General features: G+C 41.4%; 1 protein-coding gene across 1 annotated transcript in view; it reads right to left on the bottom strand.

The window, feature by feature from the left end:
• Positions 1-26,928, bottom strand: part of LHFPL3 (LHFPL tetraspan subfamily member 3) — a gene marked incomplete at its 5' end in the record, with an annotated part of 243,615 nt that overhangs the window by 72,542 nt on the left and 144,145 nt on the right. The window contains one exon of the mRNA XM_082062601.1: positions 3,502-3,738. Coding sequence (XP_081918727.1) covers positions 3,502-3,738 — 237 coding nt within the window. The remainder of the gene's footprint in view (positions 1-3,501; positions 3,739-26,928) is intronic.

The raw sequence follows: 26,928 nt of genomic DNA, 5'->3' as shown, positions 1-26,928 counted from the left end.
CACATCAAGGTTTATGCCTGATGTTGACAGCTCACTCAAAATGGTGTTGATGAAGCCTAAAGCTAAGATGAATTCTGAGTATTTTTGTTATCACCCTGCATGCCATTAGTTTAATAACATACAGGCCTTTAAGTAATTACCATTAGTTCTTATAAATTAAAGAAAACCATGTAATACTGTTCTCTCCTCTTCTTTTGCTGATGGCATAAGCATAAAGTGGAAGTCTTTTTAGAAATAGCATTTTTTTTTCTTCAAAAGGCATTTTTTTAAATTAAAAAGGTGCGTTCTCACAAAAAGCCACGATAGAGTCACAACTGTCCCTTGAGGAGACACCTTGCTTATCACAGCCTATGGGCTGTCCAGATTTGCAACCAGAGGACATCACCACCACCAAGGGGAAGGAGTCTCTGAGCTCCCACCTAAAGGATGGCCCTGACCATCAGGCCACATCTTTTGGCCCTTGGAAGATAGCAGCAGCCTAGGGACTCCTCCTTGAGGATGCTCCTCACCCATACCTGCTAAGCTAGAAGCAGGAGCCAGCACGAGGCTGGAGTAGACCTCTTGTAACTGAAGATAAGGGGTGTTTCATATTCATGGCTGCTTGTTAGGGGGGCTTTGATTTCCCATTGTAAGAGTAGCTGAGGAGACTGAGGATAGGATTACTTATATCCTTAGTCTTGTCTTCTTGTCCATACGGGAGGCATGCTAGTGGTATTTGCTTATTTCAGGATTTTGACTTCCTGATCATTTCCAAGAGACTCATGGATACTTTACATGTGGACTAATGCTGGTGAGTCTTTCTCCAGTATCTCCTAACCCAAAAGAGGGCATGAGGTTGTAGTTTATGGGGTGTCAAACCCCCATAAACGTGCAGTGTGTGCCAGCGGTACAGACAGAAGGTTGTTTGATGCCAACTCAGGGACAAGTGTTTGCCCTAATCTTCTACCAGCTTCTTAGGATGTAAGCAACCAACACGCTGTAACCACAGACCACTGCCCCAAACTGGTCACCTGAGCATGCAATCAGTGACTGCCAGGACTACAAAAACCTGCCTCACAATCCTGGCCATATGACCCCCAAATCTGCCTCTTAAGCACTGTAGGCAGCATCCACAGTCAAATGACTGCTAGCTGCCAAAATGTGTGAGAGCTGCGTACACATCCCAGTGCCTGCTTTGGAACATGGCCTTTTGGGCAGAAACCCCTCCCTGGCCTGCAGGGATCATGTCCCAAAGCCCTGCTTCATCAGTACAGCATGCGGGACAGCAAGCTGTATCCCATCTTGAACAGATCAGAGACCACTGGAGGGAATTAAGTGTTCATGCCTTGTTGTCTCAGCAGGATATTTGCTCACAAGGATGCAGGCAGACTTTCCTGGCATCCAAAAGGCCAGAAGAAGGACTGATTTCTGGCCAGGAAAGTGGAGAACTGGTGCTCTGCTGGCACTCATACCTGCCATGTCCCCACCACATGCTCCCGCTGTGTTCTCCTGGGTCTGCTCCGGGGCTGTGGCTGTGTCCAGTGGCAACACACACAGGCAGGGAAATGTTGGGAAGCTGCAAGGGGATTTAGACTTGCCATGTTGTTGCTCAGCAGAAGGTTTTTGTGAAGAGCGGGGAGGTGATGCCCTTTACAGAAGATAGGTTGCCTCTCTTTCTCTTAATTTGAAAGGCAGTTTAAAAAGTTGTGAACATTAGGCTTGACTGTGAAGAGCAAAGTGGGGTGGGTCCCCTTCTGTTGAGTTCTGTTTTGCTTTGAAGTTGTTGGTGTGGTACATTTCTGTGCTTAACCCAAGGAAAATGAGCTGCTGGATGATTTTGTCTGATATGCTGGTGATCAAATGTTCTGGCAGGAGCTTGTGACAGTGAGGTGAGAGATGATGAGTCTCCAGAAGCTGGTTTTTGCTCATAAGGTGCCAAAACAGATTAGGTTCTTTGATACAAGTAGGTGTTGGGTTCATGGGCTCTGCATGGTATAGACAAATCAGACACAGTGCTGATGCCAAAAGCATTTGTGGCATAGCTGTGAATGCCCTTCTGATAAGTATTTTAATTTTCAAATGCGGATGAATATAACCTTACAGAAAAGGGCCACAGGGACAGTCCTTGAAACTGAAGCCCTCTGTTTACTTGCAGAAGAGATGTACACATGCAATTGCAAGTAACATACATTTTCCTTAACCCACAGCATTAGCAGGCTCTAGCAAGGTCTGGAATTGTGTTTGAAGTTCAGTCTTCAAGTCCATTTATCTTTGGGCTGAGTGTGCTGACTGTCTGCAATTCAGCAAGCTGGGGCCAGTGTGATGATGCTTTCAGATATACAGATAATGGTCGTTCTGGAGCAGGACAAAGATCAGCTATTTTTGTACAACACAGGCTGCCAAACAGCTTTTGATTTCCAGTCCAGCGGTGAAGGGTTCCTAATATCTTTGCTATTATTAGAATCAACCTACAAAATTACAAAGGTGGTCGATGAGCTGAATGCAGAATCCTACACTCAGGGACACTCGGTGAAACTAGTAGGGGGTCAATTTGAAAGAGATCAAAGAAAGTACTTCCTTAGCAGTCGGTAGTGGGCTTCGGGAACTCACTGCCATGTGGTGCTGTGGAAGATGATGGTATCAGCAGGTTCAGAAGGGATTAGAGAGGTCCAGGGACACCAGGCCCATTAAAAAGGCAAGTCAGGGATGTACCCTCTGTGGTACCTGTCACGTCAGATCCACAGCTCCAGGTGCTGGTGGAGGATGAGGGGAAGGGGCTGCAGAAACCAGCTAGGCTTGCACACGCTTGCCCAACAGCACCAACAGCATCTCTCCTCTACGTGTGATAAACTGCTGTCCTGAGCTAGTTTAGTGTTTTTAATCTAGAAGTGTGTTTTATCCCCAACCCACTGCATGAATATTCAGTTACTACACCATCCTAGATTCCTATGAGCTGACTAATGAGCTCAAAGCAACAAAATCGAACAAGAACCAAGATTATTCTTCTTTCCTGGCTCTGATCCTTAGTCTACTGGTGTTTCACTGTATAGGCAGTCCCATCACATCGCTCGTTGCTGATTTCCCAAGTCAACACTCCCCCTGAACTGCGTACTGTTCTAACACATACGCTATATTACAGCCGTTTATATTACAATGCAAAATCCTAAAGGAACCAAATGAACAAATCTTCCATGGGGTACAGAAAAAGATGGAGATAGCGAAACTTAAATGCTAATGAAATAACGTATAAGTCGGTAACACAAAAACAACCCACCTACAGCTCTAAAAACTGTTAAGGATAACTCATGCATAGTGCAGCAATTATGGCAATTTCGAGCTTTCTTACATTTTGGAGGCTGAAAAGCAAAACTTTCTCTGCCCCTCACATTTCTTCTTTCCCAACAACTTAGGAAGCAAGCCAGCATGCCAACTTTTAAGTATAAAATAAAACAAACCCAACCATTGTTTTTAAGCAATAGCCCTCGAGGCCACCCAATAATAGTGTTTCTAAAGCAGTCCTACCTTTGTTTTCCAACTTGAGCTCCTCTGCTAGCAAGCTGTCTTGTCTGTTGCCAAGCACAAATGCCAGAAATGAGAGGATCAGGGCATCCAAGATTCCAATAATCGCCAGGATATATGCCCAGCGGACTGAACAAGCCCCCAGCGTGTACTTGTCTGTCTTTTCACCACACATCCGTTTTACCTCATCTGAATCCCAGCCATCAGGAAAAATCATACAACCCAGGACGAGACAGGCAGCTTGGAGAAAAAAGAAAAGGAAAACAATGGAATAATGAGACCAAACTTCCATTTTGATGAGAACCTACACAGTTATCATTAAAGCAACACACTTTTTCATCCTGAGCTTCAAAGCTAGGTTACTTAAAAACAAGTCACAGAATTTTATGCAGTGATTAAGTATTTAATATAAAAAATAAAGATACAGCTTCAATTGCACACCTTGCATAAGAAAAGAAAGAGGTTAATCCTGAATCCCTGGCCAGTTTTTGTACCAGTACAATCACATTTTCCTAGTGAGACTGATTTCTTCACCCTAATACAAAAGGCTCACACAGAACAAAAGGGGAAAATGTTTAGTAACCTGGATATTCAAAGAAAACACTGGATTATTGTCAAATGATCAGGCAAACAAATAGAGAAAATCAGAGGAAAAAAACTACCTGTCATTTCTGGTAATCTAAGTGTTTGTAACACTCATAGGTAATAGTAAGGTGGGATTTTTTGTGAGTTGACAGTACCCCTTTAGCTGAAATATGTTTTATGTATGAGGTTTGTACTCCTAAAAAACACAAGTAATGACATTGTTTTGCAAGGAAAAATAAGCTGTCAACATTGCTGTCAACTTCTGATCTGGTTTAGCTGGGGATTCACATGACATCTCAAACGAAAAAGCACTGATCTTTTTAACACCAAGAAAAACAAAAAGCCTCCCCGCACATGGAAAGCTAGCTGATATCGACCACCAGCCAGCCTGGGTAGGGACAGCCGTACCGCGGTGGGGACAGAGGCAAAGGGCGAGTGTTCATCCATCAGCCTGGGTGACTGCTAAAAGGCCAAACTTAATTTTTAAGCAGCAGAAATTTGCTTGACTCTTGGCTCCCAGAGAAACTGCCCTGCTGTGGGTAGTGTCACGGGCCAAAGTGGCTCTTGTGGAGCAGGCAAAACAGTGTGACAAGTTTGTTTTTCCAGCAGCTCTATGCTCCACCACCTGAGGCACAGTCAGTCCGGCTGTCCAGCAGCTGCTGTGCTGTCCCCTGCCTGGACGCTGGAGCCGGGGCTGAGCAGGCACAGCTCTGTGCCCAGCCACCCACACCTCCTGGGGGACATGTGAGCTCTCGGGCAAGGAGATCTCCAGCGTGGCCCCTGCTGGGTTCTGGAGCATAGACACAGCCCTTGCCCCAGTGTCTTACCAGCCTGACTATGAAGTAGATTTGAGTTTGGCCTGTGCCTTGGACTGGCACAGGACTTGCTGTTCAAATGTGCCCCATGGTCACTGGGCAGCAGCCTCCTTGGGGGTTCTTTTCTCCTCTTCATACTGGACCATGTCCTTGTGGTGGTGGGTACCGTGACAGTGATGCAGCACCAGGGATTCTGCCCCAAGAGGGTAAAATGTGCCCTGAGGTGGTGATACGTCATCACAAAAACATACACACAAAAGCAAACCCATATGCTGAATCTTCAGTGATGTGGTCTCTCCTCCCTGAGTCACTAGCTGAGAAAATCCACGGGCAGGGAAAACATGCCAATATGCCAGTCTCATAGGACTGAATATACATCTGAACATAAAACCTCTGTAGGACCTGGCTTCTCACTGCCCTTCTTAGTACGGCTGATAAGATACAATGGATCCTAAACCATATTTTATAAGTCTTAATATTATATTGGTGCACTGTACTATAAATTGCAGGTATATGTGTTAATTAAAAAGAATACATTGTGTGGCTTTCGGCCTTTTAAACAGTTGCTGAACCAGATCTCCAATTGGAAAACATAGTTTACAGAGTACCTTGTGCAACCAACAGCTGCCATTGCTTTGGGAATTGCAACAAGTTCTTGTCTTTTCTGGACAAGCATAAGCACTGTCATTTTACATCCTTCTAATGCCCACAAAACAAAACCATACCTGCACTGAATCAATATGATGAAATACTGGAAAAGAGATGTGCAAACAGAGCTCAGGAATGGTATTTTCATTTTGACAGCTACACAATTGCTGCAGACAAAGCCTTGAAAGCATGTCTGCAGAAAGCATCTGGCGTAGCATAAAAGCTGCACCTAAGGCATTTGACAAGTTCTTCCCGAGCAGTTAATTTGTGTGAAAATATAACAGCTTATAATACTTTCAAGGACAATTAGGCTTAGAAACAAGGACAATTAGATAAGGACTGATTTACTCAGAACATGCAGGTTGGACAAATTGTAAGATGCCTATTGTCTGCCTTAACTCATTTACACTATTTCATAAGATCTTCCAAAGGTTTTAGATACAAACTGTAAAATAATTTTGCGCTCTTGAGCTGATTCCGCATGCTTCCAGAAAGACCATTTCTTGCAGTCAACACATAAGCGCTGGGGACTTCACTGAAATGATGCAGCAAATGCTACTGGTGTTAGTGAAAATGTCCACATTTACCCAGGCAACTGGTGACAAATGCTTGATTTACTATGTAACAACAACTACCAAAGCCAGTATACTTTTATTAATCGTCCTCAAAATGAGAGGAAGCCTAATGCTTATTTAATGACCAATAGATGTGGGATTTTTCTGCTAATTGTGCAAGAATAATTAGCAGAAACTGACGTCTCTGTGTTTTTTTATTACATAGCACATCAGACATATGTTCTCAGTAGTTCCTAAAAATAATTTAACTTTGTTCTTTTCCACCTAGGTAATTAAAAATACGGGCCCTTATCTCAGGAACTCAGTGCACAGCTTCCCAGCTGTGTTCCTCAGCTTTCCAATTAACTCTGCTTTCCTGAATTTTGTTCCTGCATGCGTTGATATACCTGCTTAACTTTCTGGAGTCATTCTGTTGATTGTAGTTGGACCTCTCTTGGTAATAAGACACACAGGTAAACAGTGTCTGGACTAGATCCCTTTGCATAAAGGCAGATATCAAAGAGGGGATATTATTATTTTGTCCTTTGCCTATACAGTTTAGATGCTTTTTGCTAGATGACTGCTTGGTTAACATCTTCAGATGCAGGAATCATATCTTACCCATAGAGGTGAACATAAGTAAGATTAGTCAACCCCCAGTCTTCACTTGCTAAGGGAATATTTGCACTGAATGCCTTTAAGAATAGTCTTGCTCCATAATATGAAACAGGTAATGATTCATTTATCAACTACAAGACCAAAAAGACAGGTATGAAATCCACCTACAGATTTACTTTGTATTGCTAGGAATTTTTACATTTTAATCCCTCTAGAGGATTAGACTTGTCTCTAGAAGGAAATTACTTTCAGTTTTATACAAATTTGAAAATCTTAAAACATTTAATGCAATTTCAGTGAAACTGTTAAGAGATGATTTTATAACACATGCATGGGTCCACTGTCTCTAAAGGCGATGTAACTGAAATGGAAATGTAACGAAATGGAAATGTTTACTACTATTCAGTTCTAATAAATTCAGAAACTTTTGGATTTGGAAAGCTCACCTGCTGAATGAAAAGACTGAAATAATCAGTTCCTACAGCTATTTGGTTCAAAAGTAAGGAAGAAGCTAAATATATGTTGGTTGAAGGTAGTCTTCTGTGTGTGAGCTGAATATGTGGGATTAGCACCATCTTCCTGAGCCCACAGACAGCCCAGCCCAGGACCCCTGTGGCTCATCAGGAGAAGCAGCAGGGGGACACCGATAAGTGACTGATTAGTGTCACTGACATCATTCAGAACTATTTGGGCAACTGTAAAACTTCTTTCAAAAATCATATCCACATCATTTTCCCTTTGGTTGTTTGAGAAGCTCCTGGCAGGAATAGTGACTTTGTAACGATGGCCCTGGGCTTCCTCCAGTCCTTCTAATTTTCTTACAAGATGTGAGGTAATAAAAAATTTCTCCTATGTATTGCAGTCTGGTAAAGCTTTTCAAATAATTAGTAAATAGTAGTTAAACATGCCTGACATATATTTATGTCTCTTCTTAAAAGCGATTTTTCTCATATGAACTGCAAACAGAAGCTGTCACATGGTTTTCCTTTAGGGCTCTGAGTGACAAGACAAATTATTCATACTAAGAGAGGGAGTCCAGGATTTTACCTCCTTGGACGAAGGGATGCAGATGTGACACTTTCAGAGATTGGAAACAGACACTGAATTGTTGCTGGCACTGACATCCTTGTGACTCTGACCAACCTAATATTATCACAGCCCATGCTCTGTGCAGAGCTCAACTGGTAATTAGCAAGCAAGTAGTTCATGATCCTATGGTTGTGCCCAATATGGTGACAGATTAATTTTATATCATTGCATGGAATGAGGTTCTATTTATAAAAAGGCTGACTGTTACACAAAAAACCAGTGCTGAGAAATTCCCGCTGGCAGGACACCTCTCTCATCTTCATTCTTTTCCTGATAACATACCCAATTTGACTGCATGTAGAGTACGATGATGGCAAGCTTCCTGACTAGAGTCAAAAGAACAGAATGGGAATTACACTGAGCAGCTATTTTATTTCCATACCCGCATATGCAAGAGCCTCCAAGCCTCCATGGTTCCAAAAACTAAGGTATTTGCTTTCAGACTCCTTCTAAATGGTATTTACAAAATCAGTGACCCATTAAACTCCAATAAACTGAGCATTGGCTAGCCATGTTGGTGAGCTTCTAGGATAGAGTGAAATGAAAGGTGAGGACTCTGGCAGGGGACACTCATTAGGACTACTGTCAGGAGCTTGTGCGAAAGAAGGAAAGAAGGGAGGGAAGGAGGGAAGGAGGGAAGGAGGGAAGGAAGGAAAGAAAAGAAAAGAAAAGAAAAGAAAAGAAAAGAAAAGAAAAGAAAAGAAAAGAAAAGAAAAGAAAAGAAAAGAAAAGAAAAGAAAAGAAAAGAAAAGAAAAGAAAAGAAAAGAAAAAAGAAAAGAAAAGAAAAGAAAAGAAAAGAAAAGAAAAGAAAAGAAAAGAAAAGAAAAGAAAAGAAAAGAAAAGAAAAGAAAAGAAAAGAAAAGAAAAGAAAAGAAAAGAAAAGAAAAGAAAAGAAAAGAAAAGAAAAGAAAAGAAAGAAAAAAAGAAAAGAAAGAAAAGAAAAGAAAAGAAAAGAAAAGAAAAGAAAAGAAAAGAAAAGAAAAGAAAAGAAAAGAAAAGAAAAGAAAAGAAAAGAAAAGAAAAGAAAAGAAAAGAAAAGAAAAGAAAAGAAAAGAAAAGAAGGGTAAGGGGAGGTGGCTGAAGACACAGGGTCAGCTACAGACCTGAATGAACACAGCGGCTGCATGTCCATGCAGCTGAGATTGCTCTGAGTGATGTGGACTGTATTAATGAGTGAGATAATAAGTTGGATAACAGAAATATGGCTGTCCAACAGCCATTGCCAAAGACAAGCACTAAAGAGCACGAGTTGTTCAGAAAGACAGAAACAACTGGGAAAGTAAAGCAACATTATATGCGAGGGATGTGTTAAGCTGTAAAGATGGAGAAAAGAGTAGCAAAGACAGTGCAATGTACTCCAGTTAAGATCACTTGGGGGAAGAACTGTAAGGGAAATTCTACTGCACTAAGGGGCCCTGTTTTAGACCTAAAGCGTTGGATTCATGTATGGATAGAGATTTCTTTGATATGAGAGAGACGGATAATCTGTGAGGGCTTGTATCATCATGGGAACATTCAACTTCCAAGTTTTGATCATTAGCCACGATAATTAAACTTTGTAATGCAGTTCTATGAATAATTTAGTTAATGCAACAACTATCTTAGCTTGAGCATAAGGATAATGGAAGAGTATCACAGATTTTGATGAGTCTGTGGCTGGTGATTCACAAGGTGTATCCCAATGACCCACTGTGAAAGACCACAACTTCCGGTGTTCCAGCCATGATTATACACAATAGGTAGTTACAGTGCCTTGTCCAGAAAAAATACAAAAAGTAGGGAGTATTAATGGATGCAGGCTTAATCACCATGTGGGTAAAAAGTCCCTAGAAATGTCACAACAACGAACTGCTAACAGCTATAGCAGGGGTAGATGACTAACTGTTAAAATAAGGGTAAACTGAAATGATATACAACAGGAGATTAAGTATTTCTTAACAACGAAGCAGGTATGGAAGGTGGTATAGCTAGAAGCCCACAGACAGGTAGGTTTCAAAAGTGACATTTACACTGTTTCACCTCCTGTGGTGTCCAGTGGCCCTGGGATCTAATAATTTATTTTCTCCTGATTTTTCTGTTTGAAGTGTCTCAAATAACATGAAAACAACTGTGTCACAGCGCACCAGAGTTTTTCAAACATGTTTTTGTATCACAGAAGGCGTGTTATGAGCTCTGTGTGTCAGCTGAAGGTCCGTGTCCAGAGGTCACAGGAATGACAAAGGTGTTTGCAAACGCGTGTGCTCTGCGGGCCACAGCCGGGCAGTCAGCCCTCAGGAGGCTGGGTTGTTTGACCATGTGCGGATATCCAAAAGCCACTTTTCCCACATGCTAGAGTCTCTTGAAAAAGAACTGTATAAGTAATATCACAGCCATCTAATGCAATTTTTACTTGGCTTTGCTTGGTAACAAAACTTACTATTGAAAATGTTTATTTTGAATGCTGTCACAGTGGCATGTTAGAGCTTTCCAATTTGATGTTAACTTTTTTTTGTAGAATCTGATCTTTAACCAAACCATATCAAGCCATAGCATACTGAAATGTACTAGATTTAATTAATGAATAAACTCAGTGCAAATGCACTGAGGGCTACAGCAGACAGACTGTAGAATAGGTGCTATTATGAATGACATAGGCTAGACATCTCCTGAGATTTAAACAGCTGACATTTTACCACAAGTTACTGATCCAAGTATGAAGCTATTTTAAACATGGTTTTGATAAAAGGAAGGAAGAGCTGAAAATAATCTTACTTTCAGTGACCATGAGTCAATTCAATTTAAATAAAATGAGAATATGAATAAAAATTTTCCTGAAGCAGGGTTTCAAAAATGCATATTTCAGAGGGACAAAGCTAAAGAAACTAGCTCACAAGTGAAATAGATGGAAGAGGTCCATACTTAATTGTAGGGAATGCCTTGGATTTCTTTCAGACAAAGGTGCAAATTTTTTGAAGTCTCTTGAGAAGATGAATAAAATTCCAGAGGTACTTTCAGCTCTATCTGAATGAGCAGCAAAATATGTTTCCTTCCACCCTCATTACCTATCGCCTCAAAAAACCTTGGGAAAAGAAGAAAAGATGCGAGCACAGGCCTAGAAATGAAAGTAAAAGGGACATTAGCAAAGAAAGACACATTTTGGAGGTTAGATAATGCAGGCCTATAAGACAGCTTGACAAAAGTCAAGCTGTGCTAAAACTTTCCAGAGAAATTGGAAGAAGAACTCAAATAATCTCCATTTATGTTAACACAGAAAGAAAAAGAATGGAAATGGAGAGAGGCTGGGGCTAAGAACTAATTCTCTGCCTCATTTTTCAATGAGGAGGAAGACAGAGAACAGGTGGACAATATCCTGACAGCTGATGGGCAGAAGGATTTGGAAACAAGAACTCCTGCCTCCAAGCCCACAGCAAACCTAGAATGATCATAACGTGCTCAAGCTGGAGGAATGGACCCTCCAACCCCAAATACTGAAATAACCAACACACTGAACTGCAGAGCTGGTATGAAGGTTTTTAAAAACAAATTTACTGGTGAGGCACTGGAGAACAGTATATGTGGTACCCAATTGTTAGAAAAACAAAATGAAATTGAGAATTTTAAGGTATTTGGAGAAAACACTCACTCATCAGTTGGATCTCTGTTCTTTGAATAATTATTGAAGGAAAGAATAAGGACATGGAAAGAAATACAAGTGGGGTGATGTTAGCATGGTTCTATCTGACAGCTAGGAAGCAGTAACTTTATAAAAGAAAGCTAAGTAACATGCTCTTCAGAAAGCATTTCATACTGTGTCATATAGAAACATTCATTAACCTGGAGAAGAGAGAGTTTAGCATGAGAATTTAAGGTGCTTTGGGTACCTGTTCATGGGAAGCTGGCATTTTTTGCTTGAAGGAGTCTAGAGCTATTGTGAGCATACGTGCTGGGCATCTCAAGGATCAGGCTGGGTGTCATCATTTTGTGTTTTCATTAGGAGCTTTGGCAAGAGTGGCCCTTCACTGAAGAGAGACACTATCAGTGCAGAAGACTATTAGGATAAGTGGTAAAGAAGGGAAAACATATGAATATGTTGAACAGCCCTTCGAGGACCATGAGTCACCAGTAAAATGCATGCATGAGAAAGGTAAACATGAGCGCTGGCAGTATCAGGGACAGTTTTTTCAGCATAATGTAAGCCCTAGAGCCGTCTGGTGCTGGTGGTTTCTAATCTTTAAAAGAGTGATGTTTGGAACAACCAGTTAATCAGGGCAAGGTTATTTTAAGATGTAATGTGGTACTTTAGGAAAGGTACTGCATGATGCTGTAACTGCCCATGAGAAGGGGACTAGATCTGATGTTTTAGTAGGTCTTTTCCAGGCCTATGTTCTTATGAGGAGACTGAGAAATAAACATCTTTCCAATCGATAAAGATAGATATCTAAGGGGAATAGCAGCCAAAGTATTAGGAGCTAGATGGAACTACAGAAAGCTAAGATAAAAAATAGTGTTGTCTACATCAAACTAAAAAAATCTAACAGAGTAAATGAGGGTAAGAGGCAAAGAAGGGGATCACTACTGGGCTGTCTCCCTGTGGTCTTAATATAAATTTGCCCTTTCCTTTCTTTATTAAAGGTTTGAAAATGTGATGGCAAAGAAAGAGGCATAAAGTGTCTGGCATAAATTGCCAGACATCAAGCAATTACAACGGCCTGGTTTTGTACTTGGGAAGGATACAACTACAGCTTGTTTCTGAAGCTATTGCAAGAAAATCTGAACATGCTGGTGAGTGGGGAAGTCTGGGAGTGCACCAGCTGTGAATTTCAGGCTAAACATGGCAAAGTTCTGCAGGCTTCTGAGGTGGAAGCAAGATACAGAAGCAAGAGATATTCAAACAAAAAGGGGATTTCTTCTACAACTAAGTCTGTAGTAGACTCTGTAATAAATACCACTGTTTAAGTCTTTTGCTCCTTAAAACTAACAACTTTGCATCCAGTAAGAACTCATGTACCTAAAAGGAGGTGAAAACCTCTAAAAAACCATGTTATGTTCCCTAGAAAGCAGATCTGCATTCCTTATTGTGTTGGTGCACTGAAGAATTTTATAAGTACAAGAGAATGGATCCCAGAGAGGGGGAAGAACTATGTAATTGGAGGAGCAGTCTTGGCACCTGAACAAATGGATATAAATCATCCAGGAATACATTTATGCTGTAAAGTAGAAGGCAGTTTTGAGTCGCCAAAGGAGAGGTTCTGGCACAACCTCTCAGTAGCTGTAGCCAGGCCAAAAAGTTTTAAGTTGTCCCAGTTGATACTGTTGAATAGTCATTTAAGATGGAGTTTGCTCAGCATATTAACAAATTATTAGGATGTGTTTCTTTATGAGGTGAGATTCAGCTAATTTGGGCCTTTAAGAGAGCTTCAAGGTCTACATTTCTCAGTCTTACACCATGTATCTTCAGACGTCAGAAACCTGGGATCCTCACTCTCCTCAGCACACAAGCTTTGCCGCAGCCGCAGAGCTGGACAGGACAAGGTGAACATCACCCGTCCGAGCCTCAGGGCAGAAGCAGCTCTGAAGGGAAACTCCAGGACTGAGCACTACGGCCATTTTGTGGAAGACCCTCAGATTTATTTTTGTTTGACCATAAATTCAACAAAACTCTCTACTTGGGTAAACCCTGCCCTGTATTGTAAGAGCAAAGCCTCTTACTGTTTTTCCTCCTGCCATTACCCTGTGAAACCAGTTCAGCTTACACTGCACAGCCATTGAGTTCAGAACCAGCAAGGCTTCCCTACAGCTACCAAACTCCATCCACACTACTGCAATCATCCACTGCAGGGGTTTGATTGTGTCTCACCTGGTACGCGCCACGAGCACACTAACAGCAATAGCATATCAGTGATGCATCAAAGAACCAGCCCACACAGACTTGCTGCTTCAGAGAAACACCTGGTATGACATCCTGGCCGTGTTCACGGTTTCATTTACATGACCACTTAAGGGTATTTGACAGTCATTATTAGAAATTATTAGAAAACGGGGTAACTCACTCATCCAGTACATGAAATAGCATGGGTCAGTGGGCAACAACTGAGTGAATGATTTCAAAACAGCCACCAAGAATTCAACCAATTGTTATCTGATCTCCGCTTCACTGGCTGTCATGACAGAAACATGAATGATAAAAAACACTTGCGAGAGGAAATGAAATATAATAAAAAGAGAGGGGCAGGGACAAAATTTTCTTAAACGTGCTCCTGGTCACTGGCCAGCTGGAAAAACCTCTCCTACAGAAGCTGATTGAGAGATTCAAGAAGTTGTTTGGCAGTAACTAAGATAAATGGCCAATGGTGAGATTTCTCTGCTCTAAGCTGAGACGCAGGTTCATGGTCACTGCTACATTCTCTGCCAAAGCATGGCTATGATTCCCGGAATATAATGCACCATGGTAAGGAAATTTGATTTAATGTTGAAATGAGAAGTGGTTTAAGATCTACCGTTTATAGGCACTCAATCCCCTGTTTGAAGGTATGACAGTCACATTACCTTTGCCCTCACTGGGAGCTTTGTGTTCCCCATGTACTTTAGTGGAGAAAGAGAAGTTTCAGAGGAAATGACTGAAGGCAAGTAGAAAGATAACGTGACAGACAATTGCATTGCTCTGTCATGAGCAAGGGAAAAGGAAGTAACTGGGGAAGAAAGCAGAAGGTTCTTGTCCCTCTTGTCTTTTGTAAAGCATTAATTTTTTGCTAGAAATTACCTGCAGTTGACTAAATGCTATGCTTTCCTTGACAAGTGGGAACAGTGCTCACCCTCTCTGAGACACTGACTCACCCTCCAAGTACTAAAATCTGTTCAGGATGCCCAGGGCTGGGGGATCCCTCAGCGTACCCTCCCAGAAGGGGCACTTGGGTGGGAGGACTTCAGCTTGCTCGACATGGGAAGATCTAGCTCCAGATTGGTTTCACTCCCTTTTTAAGAATCAGCAGCCTTCCCAAAGCCAGCCAGCACCCCGCTCCCTATCTCCTCTGAATGAGGGGACCCACACTTGTGTCTTAGGGTGGTTTCTGGAACAGGAAAACGGTAAGACAGGGTTCAAAGCATGTTTACGTCGCAGGCAAGTGAAGCGGGTAATGCAAAGTTAAAGGCCTGCAGAGGGGAGGACCTCAGTATGTGGAGGAGATAGGCAGCCGGGATGCACCAACAGAGGCAGTGTCCTCTGCAAAGAGAGAGGTGGAAGCAAAAGGAGGCAGCCTTGCTCTTGTGCTGGAAATGTTAAGGTTTAACTAAAGTCATTACAATCATTCAAATCTGATTTTCAAAGCAGTGCTAGCCGATATTGCAAATGGACTGGCACAGAGGCAAGGCAAGTTCTGAACGGATGATAAAGGCATCGACTTTTGTATAGCTCCTTTCAATGCCCCCGAGGAGCACACATACATCTTTATGCCTGCACAGCTTGCCACATGCTATTCTTCACTTATCTCTGCTACAGCTCTTCTTCATCTCCTAACAGCTTTGCTCAGAAGAAAAGAGAAATGGACAATAGGTCCTGAGACCACTCGGCTGCATTGCTTCTTCATTAAAGTTGACATTTGGCAGTGAGACTCTCCTGCCTTTCAGGAGCTGATGCCTGATTGAAGCTAACAGCAGCAGAGGTGTGGGGGCAGCAATGTCTGAGCATCTGAGCTTTGGATGGTGGGAGAATGAGACCAGTAACACTGGTGATGTTTTCCTCTCTTGCTTTTTTCCTGTTAAAGGCAAGACTACCCTCTGACCTGGGGCCAACCCTATGAGGTTGCTGAGCCTCCTGAACTCATCGCTTTTGACAAGCCAGAGTTGAGAAAATATTTGAAAAAATGTGGAAGAAATCTGCATTATTTTTGTGAATATTTTACTATTATATATCTATATTGGCAAGCACATATCATCTTCCATTTGCTATCAAGGCCGCCTGATCAATAACGTGTCCTATTTTGTTCAGTATAACTGCACAGTCCTTGCCTGGATGCTTTGGTAATCCCAATTCTCCCGTTGGTTCCTAACTTGGAGGGTTAATTCTGGAATTTCTTTTAACTTCTACAGAAGTGCACTTCTGTGTCTTCATTTTTTTTAGTCTTGCTGGTTAACACGAAGATTTGCACTATACAGCAAAGCTTATCAGTATGGTTGTCAGCAAATCCTTATGTGCATGCACATGCAAATTCAGTTCCTCTTTAGGTTTAGGATATCAAGTTGAAATGCCTTTTTGAACATTTTTCTAAGTGCTGCACGTGTACTGTTCTAGTGCTGCAATGCCTATGAGGTAAAGAAACCCTTAGTACTTCCAACACAGCAAACAACCACACTGGTGCTGATTTTCAGCACTGATGCCCAGAAGTCACAGAAAATAGATCTCCCTCCATTTAAAATTTCTAGCATATGGCTACTAATATACCACAGGTGATTTCTGTCTTGGACATTAAGATGGCTGTCCAGACATTGAAAGGACTGGAATAATGTAAGGCAATGCAAGGCAAAGGGAAAATCTGACAATTCTACCAAAACCAAAAGATATATCATACAGCCTTAATAATATAAATATTTGATTCACATCTATCAAAACATTACTAGCTCAATATGTTTTCAGCCTGTCGAGAACCACATTTAGTATCCATCCATGTAACTGCTCAGACAACAGTGAACTTTATTCTTAATCAAGTCTGAAAGGCAGAATGAGCCACAGATGCAAAGGGCATCTTGGTCTCCTTGGAGCACAACTGGCACAGCCACCCTCCCACTCCGACCATGCTGCTCCGAAAATACGTTGTTTGCAATGATTCCTTTTTAAAAATGAATTTCTCCAGACCACTCTGGAGAAGCACATTTGTGCCTGTGCAACATCCATGCTGGTTCACAAATGTATCCAGTAACAGGAAAGTTTCCTGCTAACATTTCTATGCATGTGGAGTGGAATCCTGGTTTGAATGATAACTAATGACATGCTGCAATTCAATAAATCCGTTGCATCAAGTTTCTTAACACTGTGCAGATGCGACTCTTTCCAGCTTTGCAGAAAACCAAGGGTAGGGAAATGGACATCTAACAGTGCCAGATGAACGTAACCTCAGCTGTTGATACAAGACTACATGACTGACCAGAGAAGTTATACTGACCTTGCTCAGTGGTTCAGTTGGACAATAACGGGTCCATTATTGTCCCAATAACGGGGACAATATTTGGGTCCATTGCTAGATTTATTTTTTGGCTAGCAAGAAAATGCTGTTTGAAATTGTACTAATAGTGTAACCATGGGAACAAAATAATAAAGTGCTTGTATAAATTTGGTGGACATAATTTGTGTATCCAAGAATTATGTTGTCATGTGTTAACTTATGTGCTCCTGAAAATGAATGCATGAATTAGTTAAAAGGCACAATTAAGGACTGTTTCTTTGGAGCTTTCCCTTGCGTGACGCTGGGACTCCAGTGGTGTCCCTGTACCAGCTTGGGGGCACCTTGCTGCTGCCTGGCAGGGCTGAGATAGGCAGGGCAAACAATTACCCTTATTTTACAAATTAAAAAAAAAAAAACCAAACAAAAAACTAATATTTTCCTTCTGCTTAAGCAAACCATTGTTTCTGTAATAATATCCTTTTGGCCAGTCAGAAACAAACCTAAGAAATGTAATAATTCCTCTTGAATCTAACCAACCTGATCTGACAGTGAGCAGATCTTTCTGGCCGAACCTATGCAAAGCCATACTCACAGTCTTGTGCAGAAAGACCCACTAATGGCCTCACTTAATTCTATTTCAGCTTCTCTCAATATAGATTTGCTGCCCCTACATCCGTTGCCAGCCAGGGCTGCCAGCTAATGCCTTCCCTCTTATCAGTGTCAAAGTATGTCTCATTTTTAGCAGCACTGAGTGAAACATGTTGTCTGAAAATTTTTTTGCCAATAAAGGGTGCAGCAGGTCAGTGGGAACATTTCAAATACTCAGGCCGATCATTGTGAACTGTACCAACTGAACAAAATCCAAAAACATTTCTGAGAAAAATTCTAAGTGCTTTGTTTTTATTGACAATCCCTCGAAAATAAAGTGCATTTTCATCAGAGATAGAAAATATGTAATTTGAGGTTTATCTGCAATTGTTTTTTCTTGATGAGTTTTTCAGTGCACAGCTCTAGAAATGCCACTTTCCACACCCAGGTGCTCTGCAGCCCCTGCTGTGTGCTCCAGATGTGGCCCCAGCCCGGTCCACCTGCTGAGGTCTGGTCCAGAAACACGTGTTCCCTTCCAGCACCCACAGCTGGGAAGCAAATGCCCGTAGCAAGCTGGCGATGTCCACGCTCTGCTCCTTCTGCATGTTCACTTTCTCAGTGTCGCATGAGCAAATGTTGTAGCAGTTTTAGGAGCTACATAAAACAGATCATCTGTCCCATATATGAGCGAGATCTCAGCTGATGCAACTGCAGAAATTTAAGCTAATCGGTAGCACTGGTTTCACTGGGTGCCTACGGGGCAGTTTTTCTGGGATGGCTTTCTGTTTAAAAAACCCAGCTTGGCAAGGGCAGCTAAATGTACGCAGCTCCTAGGGGAAGGGCAAGGCTAGAAATGGTCCTCTTAGAAGTTTCTACTGCAGGCATGGCTTGGGGCAAAAATTTCATTTAGATGTTCCTCAGCCTCTCCTTTCACTTATTGTTCCATTTCCCATAGCTCCAGCAGAAACGTGGTGATCTCTACTGTGTTTGAATGGTAACATCATTCATTCTTATCAAATGCCTGTAGACTTTTAAAATTATTCCTAAGAATTTTGCTTAATTTGCTGACCCTTCCTAGTCACGGAGTTATCCATATAATCACAGAATCACACAAAATCACAGAATGTCAGGGATTGGATGGGACCTCGAAAGATCATCTAGTCCAATTCCCCCTTCGGAGCAGGAACACCTAGAATAATGGGTTAAATGTCTGCCATATACCCTGCTTTTGCTTGTTCAGTGCCTGTTTGCTGGTGCAAGGTCTGACTGCTTTCATATTCACAAGACATAGAGTAATTTTTCTTGTGATTTCCCTCCTCTCCTGCACACTATCCATCAGCACGTCTTTCATCCTCTTATATTTGAGTTATAGATTACAGGTTTCTTCTTCACCTTCTCTCCCACCTTTAGTGTCTTCTTAATCTTGATTAGGAAACTGATTAGGTTAAGTTTATCACTGCTCAGTTATCATGTCATCTACCATCTGTTGCTCAGAGTATTTTTTCTGTCTGCCAACCCCCTTTCCACACAGCACAAACCAGATGGGTTTTATACATTGTCTACATCACAACAGACAGATTATAGCCAAGATTCAACATTTTCCAGCATATTTATCTGAATTGGGGAAGTGAGAAAATGTCTCTCTCAGAGATGTGTGCCACTATCAAATATTTTCGGCACCTGTGCCATATCTGTGAAGAAGAAGACACTTGTGTAGCCTCCAGTGTGAATGAATGCCTGCTGAAGAGTCAATTAATTGTGTCTTACAGGTGTCACCCAGCTAAAACACCATGATTTATATTCAACAAGTAGAAGAGCATTCACCTGACTGCTGTTCAGACAGCTGAAGATGACTGTCTCCATCTCTACAGTGGAAATTTCACCTGAAATTTCCTGGGAGGAGTATTGGTATCCCATAGAGGATTGCAAGAGTACCTTATTTTAGTCCAACGCTGCACTATAAGACAATTAATGCAATTGTAATGTGTCCTTATATTGAATTAGGCAGGTAGGAGCACTGGCTGGCTGCAGCTTCAACGGCTTCCACAGTTAGTGCAGTGAGATCTCCATCCCTCCAAAGGAGTGAATGGGGACATAAAAACAAAGAGTTTGCCATGGTTTTGATGTGAAAACCTGCAAACTGATGAGGACCCAAGATGCAAGGGATTTAAGAGGGACTACAGTGAACAAATCTAGAGTATGGGAGAGTGGGATAGGAGGAGTCATCTGATGGTCTTCCCAACTTTGGGAAGTGCTCTGGAGCTCTCTTCTCTTTCTTCTCAGTCTTCCATTCTGTTCTCTCATTTTTCTATTTAAATGTTAACTCTCTAACCTCTCTGCAATGAATCGCCCCACTTCTCATTTGAATGTTTCCATGTGCTTCCTGCAGGTGTTTCTCTGTCTTCTCCCATCTCTTACATTCCTTCTTGAACACATCAGCAACATTTGCAGGCTGACAGTTCCCTTGGTCCTGTCAGTCACTCAAACACATTCCTGCTTTCCCTTTCTAGCGAGCTGTAGCTGCACATTTTTTTCAAAAACTCAAATCTCCCTGTTGAGACCTGGGTTTAGTTGGCTTTATTTCGGGTTTGCAGAGGTTTCTCGGTATCTGAATGCTTAACATGCCCATAAGTTTGGGGCCCAGGCTGTTCCTGCTATCCTTAGTCTGTACTATTAGCGTATCAAAATCCTCACAAACCAGTAACAAATGTAAGTGCTAAAGACTTCTCTAACAGTTTCTGTTAACATTGCATTTTAATTATTTTTGTTTTGAAATATTAGTGCACGCACCAAGAGGCACCTCGATGGTGAGAAGGGGTTCCACAGGGACATCCCTTGTCCAGCGCTGGCAGGCAGGAGTGCTGTGTTGTCACAGCCCTGACGCTTGCAATAAAGCATTTAACCCACAAAGCAACAGCCCTTTGCTGATACATAACTTCTTAGTAATAGACCTTATATCACTTGGAGATAAGGTCTGTAAGCTTCCATTTGAATAAATGTCACTGCTGATGCTATTTTTTAACGGAAAATAATTTCTTTTGACAGTAAATGAGTATATATTATTTAGGTGTCTACTACTATTTCACTGTTTTAGCTCTTTTGAAAATCAGCAGGAATGGGTAACACGAGTATCTTTACAGATCTGGTCCTCCACATATCTGTGCATGGATAACTGAGGGAGACAGTGTAATCAAAAAGCTCAGAAGGACATAAATCCAGGTACACTAGGTTGGCTGTTTCTCCCTGTATCATTGTCCACATTCCCACCCCCTCACACCCTGTCCCCAGCAGTGGGCAGCAGAAGAGAGCAAGCACAATGCAAACAGCAGCATTGTCCCAGGCCGTTCTGCCAGTCTCAAACAATTTGCATTTCAGTGGAAGTACCTTTATACTTAGTGAGATTTCACCAATTTTTTCCTTTCTTACTTAATTTATCTAGCTGATCCTTGTAAACTTTCAATGTCTACAATGTCCTGAGGTAGAGTTCCACAGCTTAGTTACCCATTAGATTAAAAAAAAAGTTTTATTTCAAAATTTTCACCCGCTATCTTCATTTAATGGTTCCTAATTCCTGCATTGGAAATTCCAGTGGGCAATATTCTTATACCAGACTTACCTGTGTACCTCCTGCTTTTATGTAGGCCCTGACCCATTCCTGCTGAATCGTGTCTTTGCAATGATGGAGAGTCCTGGCCTCTTCAGTCTGTCCTGGTGTGGGAGAAGTTCACAATCTCTGCTCATCTCTGTTGTCCCTGTCTGAGCATTTTCAGAGCTACTCTACTGAATCCTAATTTCTGTTTCTAAAATGTGTGTTGACTGTTCCTGATATTTATGCCATATTTCCCAATGTGGCCGTTGATTCTAAATTTCTGCCACTTTGCCCAGTACTGCTCTACAGTTCCTTCTTTCTCTTTTGGAACCTTTGAAAACTGGTATCACATTAATTATCACCCATGCCTTTGGTACCAAGGCAATTTTAAACAAGATGTTAGATGCTGCTGTTGAAATGTCGAATACTTCATCAGTGAAATCCTATAAAACTCTTTGGCATATCTGTTTGTGTTGATCTCTCTGATATGTTATCATTCATTTTGTCTTTTTATCCCATGAACTTTGCTATCTCCATTACAGTTTGGAAAAGAGCATCTGGTAAGTCTCCTGGAAGGAAGATTTCCAGTGTGGGAACCTCCCTAAACTCCTCCAAAGTAACTGTGTGTACAGAAGACTTACTTTTTCCTAGAATATCCTTGTCTTCTCTGAGACTTCTCAGAGACTTTATACTTTGATCATCTCCCTGGACTTACGGCAGATTTCCTCCTTCTGATTTTATTTTTTCCAGAAGGATTAGTAGTTTTTATGCCTTTTTCCAGCTGTTCCTCAAATGTGTTGTCAGGTTTTGTTTGTTTGTTTTTTGTTCTGCTTCATTATGCTCAAATTCAAAGTCTTCTCTTTCTCCCTAGCTCCAGTGTTCACAAAATACAGCTGTAGGCCTCATTTGGAAGGAAATGTTTGAACTTGTTAGGGGCACAGTGCTCCATTTGCTCTTATGAACAGTCATAGTAAAAGTTTGCAAATCAGGACACTGTTGAGTATTTGTATCTCCCAAGATACATGGAAAAGAAAAATCAGTAGATTTGCTATCCCGAACCTTGTTACAAGAGATGCAATATTTTAGTCCATGCTTGCTGCATTTTATCTCTGCTGATGCAGCAGTCATAAATTCTGTGAGGCACATTAATAAGTGAAATATTTATCTCGGAACATGAGCAAAACTATGTATTTGTTGCTACTGGAGAAAAATCAGTGACTTCAAACCTTGCCTCTGGCTGGCCATCCCAACACGTGGGGATGTGTGCACCAGCACTTCAGCACCTGATGGCAGCATTCAAGACAAGCATGCTATGCAGCACTGTTGTCAGCTCTCATGATCTCACTGTGAATCTCACAATGCTTTAACATAGTTACCTCAATGTAAAAGACTTTGACATTTTCTTAAAAGAAGTATTGAAAGTACACCTAAAGGGTGGCATGCAGATAAAACCATTAAAAGAGAATTAAAGCAAATCCACTACTTGGGATGCTCACCGCAAGCAGGAGAGCACTTCTGACACTGTTAGCATCGTTCCTTCTCCAGGCGGTATGATCTGTCAGTCACATTGTAGGGTCTTGTTCTGAAATCCCACCCTTTTGTAGAAAGGGAAACCTTCGGGGGACCATGTTTTTGCACCCCAAAAGCTGTCATTTACGGTAGGAAACTTTCTGGATCCAGTAGAGACATATCACCTAAAGGCCGCAGTTCAGCCCTGCCCTGGAAGAACCAGCCGTGGAGGCATGGCCTCTTCTCCAGGTGCACAGACCCTCCTCGCACCGCCATGGTGACCTGCTGCTGCCAGCACATGTAGGACTGGTTTGTGTGAGAGGAATCAAGAGCAGCGTTATCAGAGCTTCACTTTCAAACGTGTGAAATTCACTCATTGTTCTTTTAAAACACACCAGACCGAGCAGACTAATTTCAGGCCCCATATATAACACTGTTTCTAAAGCTTTTATGTAAGGGGAAATGTTTGAACACATGCCTTTCTCCTTTCTGCAAAGTTAACCAGCCTTCTGCTGTCAGACTTCTGATCTGACATATTTAAACACCCTGATAGGTTAATAATAGTGTCTAGGATCACAATGCTTGTAACAGCTTCAAACTCCAGGCAACACTTCCAGATGTATCGGTACATTTTACTTCCTATGTAGATAATATGGTATAATTTGCTCTGGGAAGATTCCTATTATGGCTCACACTGATGAAATACATGCAAGGTATCCAAGGTTTGTAAGTACATATGTACAAGGCCTGGAAAGCTGCAAGCATGAGTATCATCAAAGAGTCTTTCTCCCGTGTGCTCCAGGTAATATTACCTACTCAGACTGAGCTTCACAGTGTGACACTCTAGTGCTTCAGTACCTTCAGCTGAGAAGGAATTTACTAAGTAAAGCTGCATATAAACACCTTCAACATCAAAGGCTGCAGCTGAGCTTAGATTTTTGTATGTAAATACATTGTAGAGAAAGGCAACATGTATAAGCCAGCCTGAAATACTGAGAAGACTGTCTACCAAAATTAAGAAATAGGGAATTTCTTTTAAATTGGATAAACATTTCATTGAAAAGCACCTGATGTGCATTCACTGTGTGCCCATCTTTGCTCCTACTGAAGTCAAGTGCAAAATTGATTATTAAATGGCACTAGGGTCAGTCCCTTTGCACACATTATGAAGAAATAGGGAGTTTGTTTTATCAACTTCAGATAAAAATTGTTACAAGATACAATTTTTTTAGGTCTCTTCACTCAAAAATATTCAAAGCAAACTGTTTTTAATGGGGACATGTAGGACATTTTTGGTACTGCAGGATTCAGTTTCAAGCTGCAGAAATAAAATCCTTGTCTCGAACACTGGAGCTTCAGGGGCTCTAATGTGAATGCACCCGTTCCCCTCTTGTGCTCTCCCCAAACCAGTGCAGGGAGACTAAAAACTTTTCAGATGCATTTGTTCAACAAGTGGAGGGTTGGCTATCACCACAGCCTATGGTGGGAGGTACAAGGCTGTACAGCTGCATGAGTCCTCAGTCCACAACCTGGAGTGGATCTGTATTCAATATCATTAAGGTGAGCAACTAGGGGGAATGATAACTTTAAATCTTTGCCCTTCCTCTACTGACACAGCAATTATCTGTATTCAGCAGAGGCTCAATGTAGATAATCGTTATGGTCCTTTGGCACTTTAAAAATGTAGAACTCATGGGAAATTAGGTATGGAAAAACGTAATATTGCAACTGGTGATTTTAAGCACATCAGCTTTTGGTGCTTCAAACACTCAGGCAGGTCTGGTTAAGTAGTCAAACTCTGTAGCTATGTAAGGGGTTCTTACTCATAATATTACGAAATAACATAGACATAATACGAGATTTTTTTTAGCTCAATTCAGTAATTCATTCTGACATGAGTAAGAACAACCAGTGCTCAAGTTGGCAATGTACACAGAGATTAAGACAGCTAAATTGAACTGTTTACATTGCAACTGTCTATGGAGATGTGGTCAATAGAGTCAGAGGAGCCCAGGTGGCAATTCACTCATCAATTGTACGTGCCTGCTTCCAGGTGAGCTGAATAGCTCTCCAGGTTCCACTGACCGCATTGACTACATCTGCAGTCACTACACTGGGAGTTACTGGACATGGAGTGTGCACGTAGCCTTCCACATATAGACATCAAATTGAAGTATTAATTTACACACTGAATCCTGCCCTGTGCATCTCCCCTGTTTTATTAACACTGGTATTTGAGCAAATGAGGGAATAACACAGCTCTGACTATGTCTGGGACAGAATTGAATTTTGGTCAAGAATAATATGATAAACTGGAATACATTCCTGCATCCTGAAACAAGTCACAAGTTGTGTCTAATTAGAGAGACTTTTTGAAGTACTATGCACATGCCAGCAAATTGGAAGATACTTCAATTTTCTGCCAGGGTGTATTATGATATTTTTTTTTCTGAGCCAGTGTTTCTGAAGTCGTTCTTCTGGTCTGTCTAACACAATGTTTCTGCGGTGTAAATCCAAACTGCATGAAGTGCCATGAAGAAAGCCATAAAGTGCTGACTGTAGGTCAGGAAGGACTGTGTACCCATGCACTACCAACAGCTCTGTCTTTAATTAGAAGTTTATTCATCACCCTAAGAGGTTTTGTCACACCTCTTTTCTGTCTGCCACTCCATGTCTAGGGATTTATTTTCCCTTGCTGTAGAAATTAATAATAAGCCAGGCAGCAAAGGTATACATTTACTACTGTAAAAGAAAACAAATACTTTGGCTCCAACTGTGTTAAATGTGTTATCTCTGCTCTGTTAAACAAACTGTGTGTGGATGAGCCAGGGTTGGATGCTCTTATGGTCTTGATAGATCATTAATATCTTAATGTGTAACTATAATAATACTAGGAGGGATTTTGACCTTATTTCATTTGTAGTTCTTACCTTATAGCATTGTCTTTTTTTATGGTTTACCATTTCTGAAAGAATGTTCACCCAATCTATTTTTTTTAAAGGATTAAAAGTAAAGCCTACTTAAGCCTTCTTAAATACAACTGTCTTTATATCTTTAGAGTTTTCAGTTCCCGTAGCATATCTACTCCCCAAGTACGTGAGTTTCCATTTATATACCAACCATAGACAAATTCTGATCTCACACAATGCAGTTACACTGGAGCTGCTCTCATATTTTAAATAATGAATGTGCAATAAATATAATATAATGTTAACAGAATCCCAGCCACAGAAAAATGATCTGGCTGGAAGGAATTACATGATGGATGGCTTTAGAGATAGAGGATGGCAGTTCATCTTATTCAGCCAAGGGATATTTCAGATACTTTTACTCAAAAACTGTTTCTTTCTTTCTGCTCAAAGTCTTCTCCAGCTACAAGTAGATTCCTCAGAGGGATTTAAGCAACAAGCAGCTTTCTGTCACAAACTGCACGATTGTCTGCCATGTAATAAGCTACTTGCCTCTTCTCATGCATTAGGTAGGTTTACATGTTGTGCTCATCAGAAGCAGTATCAGTTTAAACAGATTTTAATATTTGATTTAGTTAAGCAAATATTTCTAATGCAGAAATACAGTTTTGTTACAGCGTGGCTGAAAATAAAAACATTACTGCAGGCATTTGCCCTATGTTTTTGCAATTTTTTGTCTCTGATGGAGTTAAGCAGCATGTGCATTAGCACAAGATTTATTTTAGTATCCTTCAGCCTTGTTGAAACACTCAATATAGCCCCCAAATGTCTACTTGCTTCTGGATAAGTTATGTCCAAACATTTAAAATGCAAATGCACTCTGTCTGGTAATTTCACATTCAGAAATATAGTAAAAATTGTAGTGAAAAATTCGGTGAACTTTGTTTTTCCTTATTTTGATCTGCCTCCCCTGCCTTAGAGTCATTCATATAACTGTTTTCTTTTTAATTAGTACCAAATCATTCATGGTATCTCAGACACATCACGTGCAAATGTTGAAGGAAATTGGAGAGATTAGAGAGCAGTTTAGAGGAAAGGGACCTGGGGGTCCTGGTGGACAGCAGGATGACCATGAGCCAGCACTGGGCCCTTGTGGCCGGGAAGGCCAATGGCATCCTGGGGTGTATTAGAAGGGGGGTGGTTAGTAGGTCAGAGAGGTTCTCCTCCCCCTCTACTCTGCCCTGGAGAGACCACACCTGGAATATTGTGTCCAGTTCTGGGCCCCTCAGTTCCAGAAGGACAGGGAACTGCTGGAGAGGGTCCAGCACAGGGCAGCGAAGATGATGAAGGGAGTGGAGCATCTCCCTTATGAGGAAAGGCTGAGGGAGCTG

The sequence above is a fragment of the Streptopelia decaocto genome (genome assembly GCF_964273445.1).
Source record: "Streptopelia decaocto genome assembly, chromosome: 1".
In the NCBI taxonomy this organism is placed as follows: domain Eukaryota; kingdom Metazoa; phylum Chordata; class Aves; order Columbiformes; family Columbidae; genus Streptopelia; species Streptopelia decaocto.
Note: the sequence above shows the minus strand (reverse complement) of the source record. Positions and strands in the feature narration are given on the sequence as shown.